The sequence below is a fragment of the Pangasianodon hypophthalmus genome, chromosome 15 (genome assembly GCF_027358585.1).
Source record: "Pangasianodon hypophthalmus isolate fPanHyp1 chromosome 15, fPanHyp1.pri, whole genome shotgun sequence".
NCBI lineage: Eukaryota > Metazoa > Chordata > Actinopteri > Siluriformes > Pangasiidae > Pangasianodon > Pangasianodon hypophthalmus.
In genome coordinates this window covers 19,145,075-19,170,176 of record NC_069724.1, presented here as the reverse complement: position 1 = coordinate 19,170,176, position 25,102 = coordinate 19,145,075, and the positions used below count along the sequence as shown (strand labels likewise).

The following is a 25,102-nucleotide window of genomic DNA, read 5'->3' as shown; positions in this document are numbered from 1 at the left end:
GGTATGGCGTCTAACAGGAAACCAGGTTTCACTAACTCTGTTTACTTGGAGAACATTAAGTGATGAGTGTTCTGTATGTTCCTTATGAATAAAGAAAAACGCCTACACCTCTTTGTGTTCAACTCTGTGTGTGTGTGTGTGTGAGAACACAAACCGTATTACTTTGTGCTAAACTGTACAGGCAGGGCCAAAAGGCGACTACCAACGGTTTTTATTTTATTAGATATAATATCAGTTTTTATCCATCAAACAACATGTGCTCAATGACTGAAAGTAGTAGGGACAAGTACACATACTAGATGACTAAACTAAATGAGTCAGTGAGTTGAACTACTGGTGTATGAACAAGATATAAGCTTAACCGTTCGTATGAGAATTTTAGTTTTAAACATGTATCCTTGCATATCCTTGATTCAGCAGAATAAAATGTTCTGGATGAATTTAATAAGATATAAACATTTTTGGAAGTATACTTAATTTTGGACTTGATTGTATAGCCATGTGTTATAGCATTCAGCACGTTAACTGTATGTACTGAATGGGGTCAGTGTTCCCTGTTTGTCAGGAACCAGTTAGCACACTTGTTCTGAGATTAGAGCACAGCATTAGGGCATTAGAGCACACAGTACACATATCACTCCTAATGATTTTGTTTCAATATATTTGAAATCTCCTTGTCTCCCAGGAGACATGAATTCAGTACAGCATGTCATAAAAGTGCAGTTTATTTGGTTGAGTATTTCTTTAGCCACATTTTGACTATGATTTGTTTAGAATATGCATATCCATATTTAGAAGATGACAAACACAACCTTTGTGTAAATCCACAAATTTACATTAATGCACAAGGAACAAGACCATTTCCATGCATATTAGAACATTTTAAAGGGACAGTTTAGAGTGAAGAGTGAATGACACCATTTAGCCATTTGGTTATGCTAATTATGTGTTACTATTAGCTTGAGCATATTTTGGCCAAACTAAACCCTCACCAGACCAACACTAACCCACATACACTAGCTCAGACCAACAAGAAATCCACGCTGGTCTTAGCTGATTTATTTTTCATCTTTTCAGCAGGATAGTACGATCTTATTTGAATAATTAGCATGAATACACACATATTTATAACAATGCTTTACGAAGGACCATATTTCCATGCATATTCGAGCATATGAGCTCATTTTTAAAGAAAAGATTTAGATGAAACTGAATTGAAGCCAATGTCCATTTAAATAACATTACATTTCAATTCATGATTCATTATTAGTAACATTAGCATTTTTGGTCAAACTAATCCGAGGAAAGATCCAATGGTTTATGGCACTCAGAAATGCTAATGCTGATTATTAAATAAAACCTATTTGGGATAAACCAGCAAGATCTCATTTGCATAACCGCACAATTCTAAGCTTATAATAACTGTTAGTAATATTTTTCACAATACATTGAAATTTGGATAATATTTCCAATTTAATTTTTAGCATTAAATTACAGCACAAAAACAGTGTTTAGTTCCTCAAAGTTCTTTTATAAAATAGTTTCAAACTAATTGCTTGTTCATTTTTTTTTTTTTTTTTTTACCACTAGCATTAACATTCTAGCCTTACACAATTTATTCTAAAATGAAAAATTAATTAGTTAATGTTTGCAAAAGTATTTACATTATTCTTATAGCATGTACACCTTTAGGACAGAAAAAAAGAAAGAAAAAATGTTAAATAGTAAGACTTTCCTCTATACAATTAAAAAATAGACAGTGCATGGCATGCACATTGCTCTATGAAGATCACTTTGTGTGACATGTTTGGCAGCAAGAACATATTTACCTCTAAACCCTGCAAAACATTTAGCAGACAGTGTTAAGCTTATTATCTGGACTTAAAACAATGTCCATGTAAAGGTCTATTATAAAAATAACCCATCAACAAACAGAAGCTTCCTTTCCCAGGAATAAAGATTGGTTAGATCCCAGGTATTAAAGTTAGTGACACAAATATTAAAAGTGCCTCTTTCAAAAAAAAAAAAAAAAGTTAAACATTTGTTTTGTTGGAGTTTTGTTGTAATGCTGTAAATGTTTTTGCAACTTATATTTATCCTACATTCACTATCTCTATACATTCACCAGTTAGTTCTCGCTCTCAGTTCTGGGCTGAAATGGTCTCTGCAGGCTTCTTTTCTTCTTCCTCCTCTTCATCATCAGACAAGTCCAGCTTTAAGGTATAGTTATCCAGAGTTTGCCTCATCAATACTGACTCCTTTCTCCTACAAAAAAAAACAAAAAAACACACACATATATATATATACAGTATATGTTAATTAAACCTGTTTGGAAAGGCATTGAATATATTAAACTTTTTAGAAGTGAAAATTTATTATTATTATTATTGGTTATAAAAAATGCACTTAATACAGAGATGTTTAGCCTTTAGGTTAAGGTTTGCACAAATTTCTGTTTAAAGCATGTTTCATATGACAGAAACACATAGTTGCGAATAGGGAGTGGGGGGCATGTTTTTATATCTTGGTGGGAATCAAATGTCCCCACAAGGTTAGGAATATCTGACAGTTTTGACCTTGTTGAGACATTTGGCTGGTCCTCAGGGTTAGGTGTACGCATAGTATTAATTATCCTCACCAGTAATTTTGTCAATGTAAAATGTGTGTGTGGCTATTTGGAGAAAATGCTTATTAAAAATGTGTGTAGTTACAGAGGCACTTGGTACCGTTCTAACAGGCACAGTAATAAACAGTAACAATAAAGTATTTACAATGTCCTTATGCAACAGAGACAGATAATAAAAACATTAAAGTGTGTGTACATCACAGGGAAAGATATGTGTGTATAGAGTAACTCACTTCATCTGTAGCTGCAGGTCGAGCAGCTGTTTCTGTAATCGAGCACTGGACTCTCTCTCCTCTGCTAACTCTCGCTGTGTGTATCTGAGCTGAGCCTCGCGGCGACTCGCCTCCTCTTCTGCCTCGTTCAGCTGCCTCTTCAGAGATCTCATTCTCTGAGTCATCTACACACACGCAATAAACAAAACATCAGCTAATAGAAAAATACTTCAACCTACAAAGAAAAAAAAAAAACATCAACAAAAACGAATTCAAATCAGAAAGTAACACTTGTGTTTAAAATAATCGGAACTTGAGCTAATTTAAGACCTTGTTTTCTCAATATTTTTTTCTCACTGGACATACTGGACAAGTGTGAGTACAGTTATCTTGACTTTAATTCAATATTACTTCAGATTACTATTCATATCATAAACCCCACATCCAACCATCTAGTGGTGAGAATGAATAAATGCAGTTAAAGTGTAAATAAAGTGTACCAGGTCTTTCTGCTCATTGTTAATCTTGTGCTCCTCCTCCATCTGCTCACTCAATTCATTAATTTTCCTCTCCAGCTTACTGATGGTGTTGTTCAGCACCACTTTACTTCTGCACAGAAACATGAATGTGTGCAAGAGAGTTTAGATGTGAATGTGTAACTAATGTATAACTATGTAAGAATGTGTGTGTGTGTGATTAGTGTACTTACTTTCTGCATGCAGCTAATTACCCGCTAATTGTGTGTATTGAGCTTATGTGTACATGTACACATACACATAAAATACACAGTGTAAGAATGTAGTATCTGTAGTCAGTATACTGTACGTTTTTGTGTGTGTGTGTGTGTGTTACCTCTCCTCCATTCTCAGCATATTCTCCAGTTCTTTAGCTCTGGTTTCTGCTTTAGTGATCACATGTTCTTGAACTCTGTTATTCTGCAGCTCCTCGATTTCACCCCGTAGCTCTCGAACCTGAGAATGAAGTAATCATTACATCACAAGTAATTACCACAATATCACAAAAATATTTTCAGATACCTAACACATAAGTTATTTATACACTTGATGCATCACAATCTAATAATTTAGATATTTGATACAACTCACTATCATAGGTTTTGATTCCAGGTTCACACTGACAAAGATGTCATGTGATGAGGTCATATAACATTGCAGCATCAGTGTGAGGGTTTGATAACTCATTATTATTATTAACTGACTAGTAGTCTATCAGTACAATGTTTACATACAGGTTTCTTTATTTTAAAAATCTGGATATGCATGGAACGCATTTTTCAAAATGTGGTGCACTGGCACATGTCATTATCTAAACAGATATTGTGTATACTGTATTTCTATACCTGTCTCTCCAGGATCACTTTCTCACACTCTAGTTTATCATTAAGGTCCTTCTCATGTATCAGTTTCACCTGCATCTGTTCAAACTGCAAAACAAAAACAAACAAAAAACATTTTTTCTCATTTTTTTAATGCAGAAAAGTCCCACTACGTTCTATAATAAAATTAAATATTTATTTCTCTGGCTAGTCCAGAAAGAATGTACACAGTTTCTCCACTTAACCCAGCAGTGTTGTGTCCAACATTTTCTTCTTTAGTCTTGCAATGGAGCTAATAATTAAGGTCTCACTCAAAATCTCAAGCACCCTTGCTCCTCAGGCTGGATAAGTTTGTTTAATGTGCTGTTTTGTGTTGCACAGCATTGTGTGGATTAGGGCTTATGGTTAAGGATATAGGAGGAGTTGGATCAGATCCAGCTCCACCCCCTGGGGTTCTGCAGTGAGGACTATCTCCAAAATCTCTCCCCTAACTACATGCACAAATCTTCATATACTTCCAAGAAGAAGAAGCCTTTGTTTGTCACATATACATTACAACACGGTGAAATTCTTTTCTTCACATATCCTAGCTTGTTAGGAAGCTGGTGTCAGCCATGATACAGCACCCCTGGAGCAAATATGGTTAAGATATGGATAAGGGCCCGACAGTGGCAGCTTGGCAGTCCTGGGCTTGAACCCCCAACCTCCTGACCAGTACCCCAAAGCCTTAACTGTTGAACCACCACTGACCTACTTCCAGCTACTTAAATAGTATATACAAAATTCAAAGTGAAGCTACATTTTTTCCACAAAAAACCTGGGAAGCAGGGCTGAGGGGGCAGAATAATGTTAAATTATAGTGAGCAAGAAACAATTCTGGGTGTCCAAGATGCAAACAAATGATTTCAAATATTTCTCCTCTGTTTAAATTGTGAGGACATTTATCTGGTTCCCACTTAAAAAAACAAAACACAGCTTTAGTACAGAAAAGATAATATTTCCTTGTGTGTTTGTGTGTGCATGTGTGTGTATTTACCTGTTCCACTGCTCTCTTGTGTTTGGTGATGAGCCTTTGCTCATTCTCCTGCAACTCCTCCAGGTCGGTTTCCAGATCAATCACCTTTTCCTGAAACACATGCGCACGTGCACACACACACACACACACACACACTTTAATCTTACTTGGGATTTTAATGTTTGTCTATATGCTAGGTGATGAGATGTTTTTCCAAAATTGAATTACTCATAGGTTAAACTTATTGAGAACATGTTGCATATTAATGTCTTTCCTTTAACCAAGTCCTTATTTTTGGAAATTGGACATCAATTGGAAAATGTTCAAGCACTTTAGTAACTTTTTGCAAACCCTGTGTATACATAAAGGACAAGAATAATTATTATAAGAATCTAAAGTAGGTGTGTGTGTGTGTGTGTGTGTAAGGGAAATGGAGAGCGAGCTCTAGGTGCGTGTGTGTCTTACCTGTGTCTGTTTGAGTTGTTTGCTCAGATCGTCTCTGGTCTGTTTGAGTGTGTTCAGCTCCATTTGTAAATCCTCCACTGCTCTCTCAGCCTGTTTACACTGAAGCTGAATTTTCTCCCTCAGTTGGATCTCATCCTCTAGAGACTGCTCCTTATCCATCAGCTTATCTGTGACCTACACAGAAACACACACACACACGCACACACACACAGCTCTTGTGAGAATTTTGTTGTAAAAAGTTGTAGCAGATTTATACAGAGTGTGAATTTATTTGTGTACATAGATGAAGGTTGTCCAGACTTAAATTTATTAATTCCAGACATTTTATTTCCTTTAACTGAGGAAGTACCATATATCTTTATACTCTTTATTTCTTTTAATTAAAGAAGCTGTTGCTATTTTTCCCAGTTGTAATTTATTTTTAATTTGGCTTTACACATTGTCAAGTTGGAGCTACCTAGAAATTGTGTGTACAAGTCATTACTGTTTTAGTAAAATGATCTATATCACAGTTCCAACATGTGAGCGTGTTAAGTTTTTTAAGTTGTGTCAGTTATGGGGATTATCACTTATAAGTAATATTACGATGGACTTTTTTTTTTTTAAATCTCAGATTTAGAATATTTTTATTTGTGCTACATCACTTTCCCCAGTGTTGCTTGCTCCAAAATGTAACCCACAGCCCTGAAAGTGTAAGTGTAAGTCTTCCTCCAGGCAGTGTGTGTGTGTGTGTGTGTGTGTGTGTGTGCACCTCTCCCTGTAGTCGGCTGATGATCTGCTGAAAGCGCATAATCTCCTGCTCTTTCTCCAGGACACACTCCTCCAGCTCCTCCACTCTCAGCTGTGCATCTACTCTGAGTTTCTGCTGTAGACTCAACTCAGCATTCGATTGAGATGCCTGCTGCAGAGCCTCTGCCAGCTAATTCACACACACACAAAGTAAAAATGAGCAGCTGTATATAGGTTGAAGATCATTGCATCAATACCTGTGTATGAAATCTCCCTGAATCTTTCTCTATCACACACTTCAAATGTACTGTACAATACATTTGGGTGCACAATAGGTGGGTGTGTTTGTGTGTGTATGTGCGTGCGTGCGTGCGTGCAACGTGTATATACGAGTTTGTGCGGTTATGGGAGTGCTGAGGGTGCTGCAGCGCTCCCTACTGTCAGGATTTTCTAACTGCAACAGCTACTAATTTTAACATTTGTCATTTGTGGTTTCTTACCACATGTTCTGTATATTGTATGTAAATTGCAGCACCCCAACTCATGCATCTCTTTCTGTACATGTGTGTGAGAGTGTGTGTGCATGTGCACCTCAGTCTCCAGTCTATCTGCAGTGCTGTTGAGCTCTGCTGCTTTCTTTCCCTTGGCTTCTTTTTCAATCTCCATCTCCTCCAGATTCCTCTCAGCTAGCCACAGTTTCTCAGACAGCTCCTGTGCATGCTGGGTCTGCTTCTCCAGAGCCTCCTGTACACACATACATACACACAGTCAGTAAGGCAGCCTACACAATAAATACACAAAATTTACACCCTCACATTCCACACAATCATCTCCAAACAAACAACAAACTAATAAACAAACCCCAATGTAAACAGTGCAACACCCATCACAGAGTCAATAAAACATAAAACACACATCTTTATAGAGAACTAATATAAAACAGGACATGTCAGAATGCTTATTCAAAATTATTAACTGCTTATATTTTATAGGACACAGAGTTAGGACATAGTTTTTTTTTTTTTAATTTAAAATAGTGTGATTAATTACAAATTAATTATTTCTAAAAATTATTCAGACTAATTTTCTTACATAAAATGATGAAGGCTCATATACCCAAAAAAAATAGAAATCACGTTTCAAGAACCTCAAAGAATGCAGACTTTTTTTTTGCCTTCAATTATGTAAATATGATTTTAAAAAATCTAACTGTATTCAAACTGTGAAATTCATTCCCTAATACACACACACACACATATACACACACATATACACACACATATACACACACATATACACACACACCTCTGCATCTTGTATTTTGTTTTTGAGTGACTGTTGCAGGAAGTTAAAGGCGTATTCCTGAGTGTTTGCTTCCACCATAACCTCTCGAGCCTCTTTCAGTTCCACCTGCAAAACAAACACATACAAGTGAGCCATGTGACTGATACATGGTGTGTATCTGGGCATTGTACATTTCCCTGACTACGTATATGTGTGTGCGCCTGTGTGTTCAGTTGAGTACAATACCAGCTGGTCTAATTTTTTACTTAAGAAAACAGAGAATATCAACACCTGTGTGTTAGGTGCATAGATTTTTACCATGTGAATGAAATTTCAATAAAAAAATGCAAATGAACACAAAGCATATGCTGATGAACAGAGATGTTCTGATAGATTTTAATTTCATATCAGGATAGCTCAAACTGGGAAAAAGTTGCATTTCTTACATCAATCTGCTTGAAGCGCTCCACCATCACATTGTTGTCGCTCTCAAGTTCAACAATCCTATCTCTCATCCTCTTCAGTTCTGTCTGGAGCTGTGTGTTCATACGTAGCAGATCCTCATTATTCACCAGCAAATTTCGCATCTCAAAACGAATTTGGGTCCTTTCCTTCTCCAGCTCAATGCTCTCTGCCTCCAGAAACTGGTTTCTCTGTAAGGCGAGAAAAATAACGTAGTTTGAAAAAATCCAAGCATCTATTTCTCCAGTCTGAAAGCAAATAATGGTTTTCTTTTTCACTCCTAAGGAAACATTAGCAACCACAACTGATCAGCATGGTTATCCTGTAAAATACGTGAGAAGATACAAAGGCACAAGTCCTAGGTGTAACATGCACAATAACTGATGTAGCCCAGTTCAGGAAAATAGGGAAATGTTAGAGGCACCACAAGAAAAGAATACGAAAATGCTTAAACAATTGCCACTTAATTATTGCTTGTGCTTAATTATTACAATTAAATGTTATTACTTTACACAAGTAGTTGTATTATTATTGTTCAGAGACACATCAGTTATGATGGCCTGTGATGGAGGGAGTCAGGTTTATTTTCTGAATAATGCCTGTATATGTATTTAATAATGCATTTTTGTAAAGTGTAAATCTTGTCCTTTACTTACTCTCTGACATTCTTCCAGCTGTCTGGTCAGCTCTTCAATGTAATCCCGTTTGCTGGGCAAACTGTTCCTCAGCAAGAATTGTGATGGAGGGGCTTGTTGCTGAGAAATATCAAACACACTGAAATTAACGACAAGCTGGTAATCACGAAACACTGCTCAAAGAAAACATATTTATAAATATTTAATGGAAATTCAAATTCAGTTTCACCAATATCGCTTGTTGCTGTTAAAGTGCTATAGAAAATAATCATAATAATTAAATAATTAAGATGAATATCTTATGTAACACAGCTACATGGTGTTATGGTAACAAGTTTAAGAACAGATGAGAATCTCATGTGCTACTCACAGTCCTGTTTACAATTACAGAAGTGACAAAATTTCACATGTCTTTTGGAATAGTTTTCCAACAATGTCACAATGTGCTAATCGAGTTACAGATTTTATAAAGAATCTCACTGTTAGTATTTTAATGAAATATTTAATTAATTCACATATTCCCAGTGAAATATTATATTATTTCTGTACTATTTGGTACAGAGTATGTTAGTAATGTAATAACAGAAAGCACAGGCTCTTACCACTTGTCTTCGGCTGAGAGTGTCGTAGACAGAGTATCGTGCACGGGGAGCGTTAATGGGGCTCACAGGACTTGAGCTTCGGTTTAAAGTGAATAAATTCATCTCAGATGTTGTTGGAGACCTCCTCTCCGGCATCTAACACACAAACCTTCATTAACTTTTGCATTTTGCATTAACTACTATTATCCACTTTTATTAATATGTGAATTATCACCAAGCATCTCTTTATGGTACTATGTATTAATTTAATAATTTTAATGCATTCACTTGTCAAACACAATCTTTTTAAAATAATACTCAAATGAGGTTCTTTTTAAACATCATTCTTCACTATAATATAGGATGGTTGAACAGTATGTTCCATTTCATTCTAGCTACTATTTGCCAAGTAACACATAATCCATTGTTCAATAATGACTGTTGATTGCCTATCAGTGAAAAAATTTTGTATTTAGAATGCCAGGAACAAACTACACCACTATATTCACTTACAATTGTGTCTGCTATGCTAGTAAATATAAACATATCTTAATAAAAAACAAAAAAACAAAAACATAAGCACCTTGTATTCTGACATTCGGCATACAGGGTTGTAGTCCAGTGAGATGGTTGAGTAGGGGCTGTTAAAAACTCTGGGAGGTACTTCACCACTGACAGTCTGTGAGAGGAGACAAAAATATATTACTGTCAGTTAAATAACAAGCAGCAAATCTGCTGAACAGGGCAATATACAATTCTATTCCTGCCCTTCCCTTTCTACCACTGTGGCCAAAAGTGAAAGAGAGTATGCTACATCACAACCCACTGCATTCGTGGGTGTTTGCTTTGCAATGAATACTTACAAAATAGCAAATCAACAGAGATAGAGAGCAGCAATGGGAAGAGATGACATTAAAATAAAGTGAACAAGAACAGGTTTCACTGAGTGTACAATGCATCCTCAACACCATTTTGCTTTATTAAATAAAGATTTAAAGACAAGTATTTATTTCACATTTTTATTCAGAAAGGAAGACGTACTAAAATGACTCGTATTTTCAGAAGGGCCTGGCATGTTAACTAATAAACTAATAAAAACTAATAAGAATCACACTTAACAAAGGTTTACACAACACACACTGGCTCACCCTGTTGGGAGCACTGTCCCAGTCTCTCACAGTCAGTGACTCCATTGATTTCCAATGGGACAAATTAGATTTGGAAAGAGTTCCATTGGTACTGGTGCTGGTATCAGTGGGTCCACCTGGTCCGCTAGCGCCGTTTCGGATCGGATCGGCACCTAGGAACATCTGGTACTTTGGGCTGTGGATCGCTTTAGGGGTAAGTGGCTCCTCCTCAGACTCAGGGCTTGTTGGTCCATTCTCTTGATCAAGCTGAAATTCCAAGAGAGAGATGCATCATTGGAGGTGCATTAGTATTTATGTGCGTTTGTGTGTTCGAGAGCTTGTGTGCACACACACTGGAAAAAACATACAAGCTTGTGCAGGCACTGAGAAAGCAAGCCAATTACAGAAGTACACACTCACAACATGTGCAAATAAAGCTGTGAAAGAAGCACTGCTGTATTTTAGCAAGTTGTAGCATATAGTGAGATTAAAACAAGCAAATTAGCTCAAGACCCCATGTAGTAATCAAGCTCCATCTGAATTAAAACTCTCACAAGTCCTGAAGGAGACCTATGAATAATCAAAAGACATATACATACCCATGCAGTGAAAAACATACAGGCTTATCAGTACAAACTGAGTAATAAATAATGAACATGTGATTTAAAACAAACACTCCTGGCACAAGAAGGTTAGTGGTGTGGTGAGAAGCGGTGCAAATGCATTTACACGCAGGTGACATTGATAGGTGACATTGATGACGAGTGTGCAGGTCATGCATGTGACTCATAGTGCGAAATGCAGTTCTTGCATGCGGCGTGAACACAAATCGTCCGGTCGAATACGGCAAACGGCACACACACTTACCCGGCCAGAGTGTGAGTGTGTATTGGGACCATTGCAAACATTGTTTGACTCTCCAGAAGGAGGCGTTACTGTTACAGCAGGAAAGTCGCTCTCTCTTGTGTTTCCTGTTCCATCTCTTCCTTGCTGTGATGGAGAAACATTAGGTGTAATGTGCCCACTGCTTTCAGAAGTGGAGAACTTGTGGATGAGGTTTTTCACACTTCCTGATCGTGTAAGATTAGTCACATGCATCAATGATGCCTTCATATTGGCTCTCCAGTTCTTCTTCTCGTCCTCCATGTTCTTGGTTGTTACGGCGACATGTCCATTTGAAAGTATGGCAGTGTTTTTCAAGCTACACATGTCTTTGCTGTCTGCTTCCTGAGAAACACACCAATCTACATTTCAAGACGGATTCAAGACAGATTGCCTTCAATGCTTTTTTATAATATAAAATATTTAAATTATCATATCACTTGGCTTATTTAACTTTCATGAGGACACAAACAAGTCCCTGAAGCAAGATGCCTGGAAATTAACGTAAAAATAAATCAACATGCGTGGCTTCGGTAGGAATTTCTCTGTCTGCCTGCATGTGGTATAAAATGTCACAGTTGTCAAATTGACTCCTGATGCCACTGAAGGGCCAAAAACAAAGGCAATAAGCATGAGGAATAAAAGAAAAAAAGGTGACAACTTGTCTTTAAAATTTCCACCTGCATGACAGCTGAGATATTGATTTGCACTGGTGTCAGTCCCACTTTTTTCTATTTGCTAATTTTTACACCCGTTTTTTTACAGTTTAAAGAACAACAGTTTGTGCCCAATTCCCACCCTTGCTTCAGTGGATAATCTCACCTGGATACTGTAAACTTGTACCTAAGAACAGCTGTGAAATCATAAAGACTTTCATCCATAATATGCTGAACATTATTTCAACACACTTAATAATGATTTATAATCCCACTATATGGTGTCACCCAGAAGAGGACGGGTTCCCTTTTGAGTCTGCTTTCTTCATGTCGTCTCAGGGAGTTTTTCCTTGCCACTGTTGCTTTTAGCTTGCTCATTAGGTATCTAAATCTACATCAGGATTTCTGTAAAGCTACTTTGTGCCAATGTCTATTGTTAAAAGCACTGTACAAATAAAATGTAATTGAACTGACAGCGATATTCGAGCTCTGGTTATAAGCCGATATGTGATACTGATCTGACATCCTGACAGTAACCGAGCCTGCACTATGCAAGCTGTTGCTGAGTAATGCCAAACACCAAAGGTGCAATGGTGTCATGCTTTAAGACAAGTTGACAACATGTCAACATGACACACAGTCAAAGCACAAAACACATAAGTGGATTGGCACAGAAATGTCAAATTAGAAGGGGAGCTGTGGGACGTCAGAGGTTTGAAGTAACACACAGGTACACCTGAGAGAAATGAATGTTAAGGTAAACTGAAAGCCTAGACACACACACACACACACACACATACACGTCTTTGTGATTCAGAAAATTAGTTAAGCACTGTAGAGCTCAATTCCATCCAGAATGGACATAGTAATTCCTATTTATTTACTTTTGTTTCCCTTACATGTACACTTTGTTAAACTTTGTGACATGTTATATTAACTATATGCCTATACTATTTGGTTTGGTAAAGCTGCAAATTTAATTATATGGAAGGATGAAATTAATGTGCTCTTCTGCCAAATGTAATTGCATTATCACACAGTATTGCAATGCTTAAGGGATTAGACAGATAGAAAAACAAAAAGGTCTAATTATATAATGGCATATGCATCTGTTTCTTCATCTCCTCTCCCTTTTTCAAAAGACTTTCACACACATAGATGGTATGTCATGTAACTAATCTCTTAAAATCCTAAAAAATTAAACATAACAAACCTCAATTTGTTTGACCCTCTCAAACCATAATAAATTGACATATGGAGACAAAAAATGTGCTAAAAATGAATGAAAAGACACATCCAATCACCAAAAAGCTCTTAATGTTGATAAATACACAAAAGATAATTGTGCTAATCCAGGATCTCCAAATTGGCTAGTGTCCAGTGTGTTACACGGATGAAGAGAGTTCAGCCTAATCCAGACACTCGCACAGCTTCCTTCCCCAGGGAAAACTCACTGAATCTGGGGAACGCGCTCTAGACCGTTCCCTGAGGGCCAGCTTCAGTGCTAATCACTTAGTGCATTTAAAGAGGGATAATCATTTAATCTAGACTTTAATGTGATTAATTTTCTTTTAAAATATGATCTCATAATGATGACAAGCGTGCTATCCTTTATCCCCTGCTTCAAATAAATAAAATCAAAACCTTTTTAAAAAAGAATACACTGAGTGCTAGCTTCTCTAAGCTTCTGTTAGTGTGTTAATGATAGCGCCAAACCCAATTTTCACACGTGACCAAGTGTAGAGGTCACTGATTTAGAGGCTGTGTGTGTGATTACCGAAAATGCACCTCTCCCTGGGCTGCTTTTCGGGCTAAAGGCCTTCAGCTTGCTGATGGGCTGAAGAGTCCCGATGAGGGGAAAAGGGCATTACAGTACATCTGCCTCATTCCCACGGCAACCACACACATGCGTACACACTCACATTGAGGATAGGGCAATCATTTGAGACACTTTATGTGTGCGAGTGTGTGAATGTTGTGTGTTCCTTAGGGGCCTAGTGAAGCGACATATGGCGCTGAATTCAATGTGTCCTGACCTAAATTACTGTGATTCTGTGCACCAACTTCACATAGTGTGTTGTAATGCTAATGTGTGTGTTGCATGTACTGTGGAATTTGCTATCCATTTACCCTCATCCTACCCAAAACAAAGCCACATAAACCTGCAATTATATTCCAAATCCATTGTTATTATTATTATTATTATTATTTTTAACAAAAGCAGACTCCTCAGATAATCCTCCATATAATAAATGCAATTTAAAGCAATGTCCTATTGCAACTGCGCAAAACACTGAATGTAAGTTTTGTAAGGCAACTTCATGCACAAAGACAATTAATTATGCAGGGCTGTGAATGAAACTTGCCTCTGGCTGTCCACACTTAGCACTCACATCTCCATTTTCTGTGTCACTAGCAATGCCTTCCCTCAAAACATTTTTAGCTTTGGCCAAGTTCCCTTAGTCATACATCAACATTGGGTAGATTTCCACCAAGAATCATGGTTAGAAATCTGCAGAAGATGGTAGCATTTCGGGGGCATCACATCTCCAAATCTACAATTAAATGCCACCTCCATCCCAACAAACTATTTGGAAGCCTTTTCTTTCATCTAACCACAAAGGTAAGCAACTGGAGTTAGCTAGATGTTTCTTCAACTTTGATTCCCCCTGACTATGTGGTGCTGATCATACAATGATTTTGTATTGCAAAACCTGTAGAAAACAATTGTTTTGGCACATATGAAAAGTTAATTACCATACTAGCGTCCAGCTGACGCTTTCCTGGCATCCCGTTACTCAGTTTTTCGGTCAGGTGGTCAAGTTTATTGCTTTCCTCTCTGTATCTCTGGATGTTTTCCCCGAGCATGCTCAGCAGGGCGACGAGAGCCTGCTCACGAAACTGAAGCTGCTCTGCGTGGGCCGCTTTACCCACAAAACACTTCTGTGGGTCACGCTTGCTCCCACAAAAGCACTGTAAGACAGAAAGAATGAGAGAATATTAATTTCATAAAATGTATACAGTAGGATCCTATAACAATAACAATAACTGTTTTTAAATGCATGTCATACTTATTTCACACTAAAAATATATTTGTTAAATATATAAATATATTTGTTAATATATTTTTAATATAAAAAAATTTTGTTCAAACAAGTAAACAGCGTATGCGTCAAAAAATTTATATTATATTACTATATTATTATTAGTGGATAATTTTCAACATTTGATAATTTTTTTGAGAATATTGACATAACATTTTTTTAGGCATCTGGTGCACTAAGCATATACCAAATTTTTGGAGTCATTTGAGATTTGACTGTGTGACAGAGTGGTTTAAATAAATATGAAATAAAATAAAAGCTTTGCAGAAGTTATGTAGTGCACCATACATACTACATAGGCTCTAATCTGTCTGATAGTTACATGGATCACTGGTAGCTTAAAAATATAAAATCAAGATAAATGACAAGATGATCAGTGATCAGAAAACTGTGTGTATATAAATAAGAAGGAATCTGAAATGTTTGCAGTAAAACTATGATAAAATTCCTTGTAATTTTCTTTGCTTCAGAAAGTGACAAATTTCACCTGTTCTGTTGTTTATGAGCAGGTAGAGTAGTGGTACTGCTAATGTTTGTTCTGTCTGTGTATGTGTTATGTAATACGCATTATGACACAAATTTATACTCGTGTCTGATTAATACACTAAAACAGCTCTTGTGATTGCACCCAGGTCTGCGGAGTGTGTCAGAATGGGTGTGAGTGCTTCTGTTCCTTTCACTCTTGTGCTCTGACACACACTAACAGATCTGTATCAGGAGTGTTTGCAAGAGAGCAGAAACTATTCAGAGCAGGAGAAGTAAAGGAGCTCAGCTTTAATCTGATTAGTACTGTAGTGTATTTTACTCACAGTGCTGATCTCCGAGGTTACGTTTCTCTGCAAATGTTCAGCGTCAGTCTGTAGACTCTCTGAGCCTGCTGTCTCACAATTCAGGACCTTTTTCTGCAGTTGCACTGACGTCAATCTAACACACATACACACATGAAAATTAAAGAGGGTATTAGTATGCACAGAATAATTTCATTCATTCTTTTATTTCTTCTTTTCTCTCTCATACATTCTTTTACATACAACTCTTTGCACTACTGCTGTACGGAAAGGCTGTAGTTCTTATAAATATAATAAGTTTTCGCAAGGTTCAGCTCAATGAGAGCAGGTCATGGTCATGGCTTTAAAAAGTCATTAATCAGATTCTGGTGATAAAACGTTCACATTCTACCACTCACGATTATAGTTCATGGTGCCTCCACTAGAGGGAGATGCACACTCATAAAACACTACATCTTGATATTAAACATACGCAGGTCTTTCTGCAAAACGTGCTCTGCATGCATGCGTGTGTGTGCGTGTGTATGTTTATAATGACAGGAATATATAAGTAAAGAATGAAGCGAAGCATGAAAATAGCACACAACAAATGAGAACAGTACAGAAAAAGTGGAAAGTTGAATGATATAAATGTTCATTTTTAAAAACATCCTCTACTTTCCCACGCTGCCCTTTATGCAGAGTTTAACAGACGTTTCCAATGAGCTTACACAGCTGTATTTCAACATGTGCTCTCTCTCTCTCGCTCTCTCATACCACTGCTATCATATTTCCTAAGCAGTTACCAACTGTCTCTCTCACACTCACCCGTATTGCCGTAGTTAATCTCTCCAGGGAGGAATGCTGCCATTATGCAAGGGCATGACAATTGTGCAACAGTGCGCAGAGCCTCATCTATAATTACTGAAATCTTCATTTTATGCATATTCTTATTTGTGTGTTCCATCATTAAAATGGCCTTTTTATTGAAAAAATAAATAAATAAATAAAAACACCACTGAATTTCAAATGAAAGAACAAAAAGATTTGGGAAGCACCCACAAACTTTATCAGAAGTTAAATACTCCTCTTCATACAAGAAGAGGTTCTCAACAATAAAGGAAAGAGGAAATCAGTGAGAAAGAAAAAAGCTGAGAGACAGAGATATAAAATTGTTAAACATATGAAAAAAAAATTTAATTTTGCAATATTTATTTTTAATTTCTGCATATGTACCAACAGAGTCAGTTGTATTCCGTTTTAGATGAATTATTAGTTTATGCCATTTATATTTCTGTACCAATTCCCCCCCCCCAACACACACACACACACACACACACACACACACACACAAGAAAGTTCCATGCTAATGAAGCAAAATAAGTGAATTTTGCAAGGATGATATGCCCACTGAAGGACACAGGGAATGACATCAGCAAGACTTCAGAAAGGTGTGTGTGTGTGTGTGTGTGTGTGTGTGTGTGTGTGTGTGTGTGTGTGTGTGTCTAGAAGCAGGGCAAAGTCAAGGGCAAGAGAGACAATAAGATACAAAACCACCCAGAGACGAAAAACCAAACAAGAGGCAGAAGAAGAAGAAGAAGAGAGAGAGAGACAGAGATAGAGAGAGAGAGAGAGACAGAGATAGAGAGAGAGAGAGAGAGAGAGAGAAAGAGAGAGAGAGAGAGAGAGAGAGAGAAAGAGAGAAAGACAGAGAGAGAGAGAGAAAGAGAGAAAGACAGAGACAGAGAGAGAGAGAGACTAACACAAGACCTCATTTTTGACTAGAAAGAGCATATTTAAAATCTGCTTCTGGTGGCTTGTGGTAGCCTGAAACCATACTAAGAGACTTTACGTTGGTTTTTCCGTTGTCACCTGTCTGAACCTCCTGTTTGTCTAAGTAATACAATAATATTAGTAAACCTGGATTACATATTTACATTTATGAAATATTTTTCTTTCCTCTGAAGGATTTACAATTTAACAAAGCCACATACGCACATTTACATGTAAACTCTTCCGGTTACAAAAAACAAAACAAAAAAAGCGCTGAGAGTGATTTCAAACGAAATCAAGAGTAATCTTGTGTCTGTCATCGGGTAAATTAATCAGTACATTATTCAAGCCACAAAAATGTTTTGTTGTCAAGTCTTAACCTGTATCCATTCTGTCATTAACTACAGACTAATACAGGTCTCAAATTTCATCCTTTGAAATCTATAAATCATTTTCCATGTCCTAACACCAAACTGGAGCCTGCGGTGTTGTATGTACTAGTACTTGGTAAGCTAAAGTCTTTAAAACAACCCCGGATTTCACAGGTAAAAGGAGGCCACTCCCATTCGTTTATCAGTGGATTATGAAGATGTGCTCCAACATGCCCTCTCTTGTCTTGTAGGCATCTGGAAAAGTCCCAGGGTGAAACAGTTCCATCTTACAGTTATGATCTATTCAACGATTCAGAGACGTTGAACAACCTCTGGATATACAGTCCCATCTGAAAGTACCGGAACTGCAAGGCCAATTCTCTTGTTTTTCCTACACTCTGAAGACATTTAGGTTTGAGATCCAAAGACGAATATGACACGATAGAGCCAAATTTCAGCTTTATTTCCTGATACTTACATCTAGATGTGTTAAACAGTTTAGAACATGGTGGCACCTTTGGTGGCAGACCACCCAATTTAACACTTAATATTTGGTTGCATATCCCTTGCTTGCAGTAACTGCATCAAGCCAGCGACCCACTGATATCACCAAACTGTTGCATTCTTCTTCTGAGATGCTTTTCCAGGCTTGTACCACAGTTGTTTGTTTTGAGGGGTTTCTCCCTTCAATCCCGTCTTAAATGCATGCTCAATTGGATTAAGGTCTGGTGATTGACCAGACTAAAATCTTCAACTTTTCCCCCCGATGAAGTCCTTTGTTGTGTTGGCAGTGTGTTTTGGGTCATTGTCTTGCTGCATGACAACGTTCCTTCCAATTAGATTGGATGCATTTCTCTGTAAATTGGCAGACAGAATATTTCTGTAGACTTCTGAATTCATTCTGCTGCTACATCACGAGTTATATCATCAATAAAGATTAGTGAGCCCATTCCAGAAGCAGCCATGCAAGCACAAGCCATGACACTATCTGCACCATGCTTGACCATTTTGGATCATGAGCAGATCCTTTCCATCCCTTTAGTAGAGGTTAATCTTGGTTCCAGAACTTTGGAAACTTCTTTGCAAATTCCAATCTGGCCTCAATCCGATTCGTACTGCTGATGAGTGGTTTGCATCTTGTGGTACGGCCTTTATATTTCTGCTCTCAAAGTCTTCTTTGAACAATGGATTGTGATACCTTCACCTGTAGAGGTTGTTGGTGATGTCACTGACTGTTGTTTTTGGCTTTTTCTTCACAGCTCTCACAATGTTTCTGTCAACAACTGCTGTTGTTTTCCTTGGCTGACCTGTTCCAGGTCTGGTTGTTAGTACACCAGTGGTTTCTTTGTTTTTCAGGACATTCCTGTATGAGATTCCTGTATATTTCAGGGCTTGGAACTTTTTAAAAGGCGGACTCTTACGATTTACATCTACTGTACTGTACTGTATATATAATAATAATATTTATTTATATTTACATATTTATATTTATATTTATTAAAGTTACATATTTATTTATAATTATGTAACATTCATATATGGCACATCCAGTGAATATGGCAAGTGTTATGGTTTGATAAAGATATGATCATTACAAGATATGATATTACACAGTGACAAGGAAATCAGAGAAAACTGTATTTCTGCTGTTTATTGCAATCTTCTGCACAAATCCAATTTCAAAATATTCTGGCACCTTCTCTGATCCAATAATAGAATCACTTTGCACTGCCACTTCAGTGTTATGACAAATAATGTCATCATCTTTGAAATGTGAAATTTCTACAGTTAACGTGATGTACTGTAAATCCTTAAATTGGGTTGGACAGATATCACACTGTCAATTTATCATACCGTTTATATGCAAATGAAGTGCGTCTCTGAAAGCGTTAACATCTGCTCAGGGTGAACGCAAACAGAAAGAAGATTAGTGAGGTCAGATCAGGGTTTGTTTACAAGCTAAAAATGTCCAAAAATGATGTTACAGGAGTTAAATATGTCCAGAGTGGCCTGTGAAATGTATATGTACAAAGCATTTTATACTACATAGTAATGTACAGCAGTCTTAGTGCAGAACAAAGAACTGGTTTCTTATACCATCAGTTATTAAAAGCTAACATTTTGTTAAATATTTCTCCAATAGGACTGAAAGCATTAAAGATGATAACACACAGGAACCAAGTACTGTATATTATACTACGATCACTGATAATGTGCGTTTACATTATATAGATAAAAGGTACTACACAGCATACTATATAGATATAAAAGATAAAGATTGCATTTACACTATATTTATGAATTGCATTTGTGTTGTAGTGTTCAAGTTATACACGTAACCAATATGATTCTCCCATAAATGTTCCCTAATATTTACAGAAATTTACATAAATGTTCCCTAATATTTACATATTTACAGAGTTACAGAAATTAAAATATATAGAGAGAGAGAGAGCATAGTGTGTGTGTGCGTGTGAGTGTGAGAGAGAACAGACTCTTTAATTCATCTCCTCTTTAAGTCTGATGTAAACCAACCGGTTACAAAACATCCAGAATGTAGGTGGAGGACCTGGATGTAACCAGAATGACAAGTCCATGACAGGATAAGTATTATCTTCAAAGATCTAATTTTCTTCTTTCACATCACTTTCCTTTTTCTTTCAGTTTTCCTCATTTACTTATTGAACTTATTACTTAGCTTGGGTCATTCTGGAGGAAGGACCCTTTTGTGAGTTTGTTGTAATCATAATTGTTGGTCTGTTTATTTAAGGTCTTATTTATTTGAGTGTGTTTGAGTTCTGCACGTTTATTTTTCCTATGGTAGGTAGCAACTGAGTTGACATTCTCCTTACAAGTGGCTCCCTTTTTATGACATAGTGTCTATGTATCTATCCAAGTTTGACAAGAATTGTTAGAACATATGACAATAAGTGTACCCAAGTGCGTTTAAAAAGGTACAATAGGATGAGAAAAGCTCTGTACTTGTAATACAATGCCACAATGCGGAACATTTAGATCATGTCTATTCAGCTTCATTACCTCAGAGACAGAAAGTTAAAAATCTTGCGTGACATCTGTGTCAAACCAGAACAGTTTAACAAAAGGCTAGTGCCTGCAGTTCAATAACACAGATTAATTATTACAGATATGATCCAGAAATATTTTTCCATTTACACCTATGCACACATTAGCTAATAAACACACTATTCTGTTGTAGCTCCAAGTAACATATGCATTATCTCTCTTTTTGGTTTAGACAGATGTGTTGAACTGGGTTAACATTAGCTGAACAATCTGAAGATATAAAAACACACAGACACACAGCATTGTGAGTTAATGTATAAATGATTTTTAACTGACTCGCATGTGTAAATGCAGCTAGGGATTATTTCCAACTACTGGCTATGTGAGAGCACGTTCATGTGTGCATGTGTGTGTTGGCATGAAAATGTACATCAACATGTATGAGTATTTTGAGTGAGTGTGTGTACTCACTGTTGACTGACGTGTGAAATCTCCCGTTCTGTCTCTCTCTGCAGGTTTATTAATCTGAGGTGACTCTGGGTGATGAGACTCCACAAACTCTCAGCACTTTCACTGATCTTCTCTGGAAAAACCTGCCAGATATTAAGTAATTGCAATATTAAGAATCATTGGGACACACAATTCAATATCTTAAGTATTCAAGATAACCTCAAAAGAGTCAGATATTCACATATCTCAAAATGTTCAAATACACCCTCGAAATCTAAGGTCAGAAATTTAAAACAGTGCTCAAATAATAATCTAAACACACATATATATGCTGAGTTGATCAGTATAACATAATTATAGGATCTTGATTCACAAACACATGCATCAGGTGTTTGTCAATCCTAAGGAACCAAAGCAGAAGGCACAGATTTAAAATTTAAATGCTTAAAAAACACAATATAATGAGTAATGCATTATGTGGGCAATTTTGGCCACAATAGTGTTCCAGCCTACAGATGGAAGTGACAGGCGGCTACAGGCCACGTCAATCTGCACAATCTGCAATCTGTTTCATGTTTTAGCATTGCTTTAACAAGTGTAAGTGGATTTAAGCTGTTTTTATGGCTCAGATTTGTAGTAGCAACCAAAACCCCAAGGTCTCTACTAATGCAACATTTTGTGATACAATAACATGTTATTTCAAACTGAGAATATCCATGTAGTAGCTGGTTGTATCCTTGTATTAAATTAAAATCTGTCTGAATATCCTGAACACACAGCATTTGCTTTGTTTATATAAACTGTTGTGATGCCATATATTTTAATCAAATGTTAATAGTTGATATCTATTAACAACTTAACCTTGACATTACCTTGATTAGGACAGTCAATTACGATTTGTCAGTGCTTTCTATTTAAGTGAATAAAAATTCTCTTATATTACTGAGGAAAGTTAGTCATTGATTTGAAATAAAAACATGACTAAAGGGCAAATGATTCAGAGAGTCACTAGAATATTAATTTGTTTTCAACAAAAGGGAAAGTTTTGTTAAATGCAACAGAAATGTGAAAATGTCCTAATGACGTCCCATAATCTCCAGTGAAAAAGACACCCTAGATCTAAGAAGCAAACCTAGATGCAATGCATTGCTCAGATCAAATCTGATGTTACTCAGCATAGGTTTTTTTGTCCTGGGGTCTTGTCATGATGAAGGAAACCCAATCTGTCAATTCTGAAAAAGAGAAGTGCTGCTAGATGTAACCTCCTTCTCTGTGCATGAAAGATTCAAATGAGAATCTTCTTGGCAGTTGAAGTTAATGAAAAGAGAACGTTTTGCTAAATGCAACCGGCCACTTTGCAAACAGGAATAAATTTTCACACTCAGTTATCATGAATTCCTGGCAATTGAAGCTAATGACAGCTCAACAAACCACCAACATGCTTTTCCAGCACGGTAAAAGCTGCCACGGAAGACGGCAAGAACAACAGATCTGTTTTGGGAATGAGTACGAGTGATTCATCATGTGAAAAGGCCTGGAACGGTTTGAGAGAGAGAAAGACAAATGTACGGCCAAATTGCCCTGTGGCTAAATCTACAAGCTGCAGTCTGGATCTGCATCCGACAAAACAAGTGATGGTGAGATAAATGACTAGTCATGTCCACTTAATGCTAAACTTGAGTTTTAGCGATGCCCTGTGATAAACTTACTGTGACACACTCATTAAATTTCAATATGACAGGTTCCAGTATATCACAATACATGCTTAGATTTCACCATGCCTATGTTATGTCTGACCATACAAGGTCAAAATCTGCAGGCAAAATACCACACAGACACATCTACGGCTCTCCTTTTGGCTGTGTTGAAATTTACTTTACTTAATTCGAAAACTTTAGAGGGTGGGGGGATGTCAAAGGTTCAAATCCAGCCCACTAAATGAATTGCCCTAATGTCCTAAATTAAAATTGTCTTGTGGACTGTAACTGAATCGAACAATTCTAAAAAGGAGCTAGTGTCTAATATTACACCACAGGGCAAAATAGGGCCATTAATATTACACTACAGGGCAAAACTCAGAGCCATAAACTCAGCTACTGACAAAATGTGCTAATGACGTAATTCTTTATTAGCAAGCTAAAATTGACATATAATCCCAAGCCACTGTATGTTTATAACCATAAGTTGCTTTCTTGGATGATATTGAATGGTCTTGCTTTGTAAATGATGCATGCTCAATTTGTCTGTGCATGCTGAATGTACCTTTCAGATAAATGCTAATAAATAAATATGTTGAAGAGCTGTTGTTGATGTGCTATAGGTCTATCAAAACTGTAACGTGACCCATCACCTAAAACGAGTTTGACACCCCTGCTGTAGACATCTTGAAAGTAATTTTGTGCTGAGCTCAAAGTGGAAAGATTTTCACTAATTATGTGGAAGCCACTTGCTGCTTTCATTGCTGTTCACATAGCAGGTGGCTGCTTTGGAAAAGAGAGGCTTACTATAAAAAAAATGTTTGGTTGGACTTGTGGGGACAGCCACTGATGCCCAAAATATTATTTTTAGATGCTCTATTAAATACCAATACCAAAAGAGATGATACATTGATACACACATTACTAAGTATTGAACTGAATAGAGAAACTTAAAAAGTTTGTGATTTAAATAGAAAAAACTAGCTAACACAGCACCTGAAGAATGTAAATGATTTCCTGTAACAGTTTGGAGATTCCCTACTAAGGACATGGGTGTGACTCCCTTAGGGAGTTATGGGAAACAGGAGGTCAAAACTTTCGTCAGACCAAACCCCACTGCAGAATTACCAGAACTTCTGGAGCGTTACATATTACGCAATAAACCATGAAAAAAAGCACATAAAAACTGGCGATAAAAACTCGTGAAAGGAATGCAGACTAAGCGAACATGGGAAGTGTTGTGTTGGAGGTGGTGTTTTTATGATCAGGATTTCCCCGACTCGTCCTAATCCTTTATAAGAAAAAGCATTAATAAAAGGACATGTGCAACCTTTACGAGCACTTAAGTGAAATCAAACACCCTTACAAAAGAGAGCAAACCTGAGTAAACATGTACTGCATTTCAAGTAATTCCGAAATGAAAACATGAATTGAAACCAAAATACAAAACCATAATTCCGTAGCTGTGTGAAAGAAAGTCTGATACGGAGAGTACACTGGTCTTTCATGTCACCTGATGAAGACAGCATTACCCTAAGAAAACATTAAAAGTCATGTGCAAACATAAAGAGCACCCTTGTATCATTACTAGTTACTTTCAGGATCAATATTCACTTGTTATAATAACTTTACAGTAAATTCCCCACACTCAGGAAGAGGAAAGGAGAAAAGAAGAGACATATAGAGGAAACAAACACCAGAGACAAAAAAATAGACAGGATAGTTACGTTACCTAGTATTTATACTAGCGTTTACTTACAAACTCAAAGGCAGAAGTAGAGCTACAGGCGCTCATGGTGCAGTAAAGACTGGGTTCGGGGGACTTTTTGGTTAACGACTCAGTGTTTAGCATTCTGTCCTGTTGCTGTGGGTGAAAATGTGACCTCCTTCACAAGTCAAGCCTCTG

The 25,102-nt window shown here is 37.0% G+C and overlaps 1 protein-coding gene across 2 annotated transcripts; it reads right to left on the bottom strand.

The window, feature by feature from the left end:
• Positions 1-1,556: 1,556 nt before the first annotated feature.
• On the bottom strand, positions 1,557-25,095 carry LOC113535587 (cingulin-like protein 1). 2 transcript variants are annotated; one of them, XM_026929014.3, is made up of 20 exons: positions 24,956-25,095; positions 21,521-21,642; positions 15,924-16,038; positions 14,768-14,983; positions 11,340-11,699; positions 10,494-10,739; positions 9,929-10,024; positions 9,367-9,501; positions 8,786-8,884; positions 8,114-8,320; positions 7,689-7,793; positions 6,975-7,127; positions 6,406-6,573; positions 5,655-5,828; positions 5,211-5,300; positions 4,199-4,282; positions 3,691-3,809; positions 3,339-3,447; positions 2,860-3,023; positions 1,557-2,265 (listed from the first exon to the last, which is right to left on the bottom strand). In XM_026929014.3, the coding sequence occupies exons 1-20, from the start codon at positions 25,046-25,048 to the stop codon at positions 2,142-2,144; spliced, it is 2,979 nt and encodes a 992-aa protein (XP_026784815.3). In that variant the 5' UTR covers positions 25,049-25,095; the 3' UTR covers positions 1,557-2,141. The 2 variants fall into 2 exon arrangements, with proteins under 2 accessions (XP_026784815.3, XP_053096193.1); XM_053240218.1 differs by lacking the exon at positions 11,340-11,699 and having other exon boundaries at positions 24,956-25,093.
• Positions 25,096-25,102: the final 7 nt, after the last annotated feature.

Excerpts from the sequence above, each read along its gene's own strand:
- LOC113535587 (XM_026929014.3), bottom strand. The coding sequence starts at position 25,048 with ATGCTAAACACTGAGTCGTTAACCAAAAAGTCCCCCGAACCCAGTCTT. Across the intron at positions 8,885-9,366 it reads CTCTCAGCCGAAGACAAGTG|CAACAAGCCCCTCCATCACA; the intron begins GTAAGAGCCTGT and ends GATATTTCTCAG. Across the intron at positions 3,810-4,198 it reads AAGTGATCCTGGAGAGACAG|GTTCGAGAGCTACGGGGTGA; the intron begins GTATAGAAATAC and ends CTTCATTCTCAG.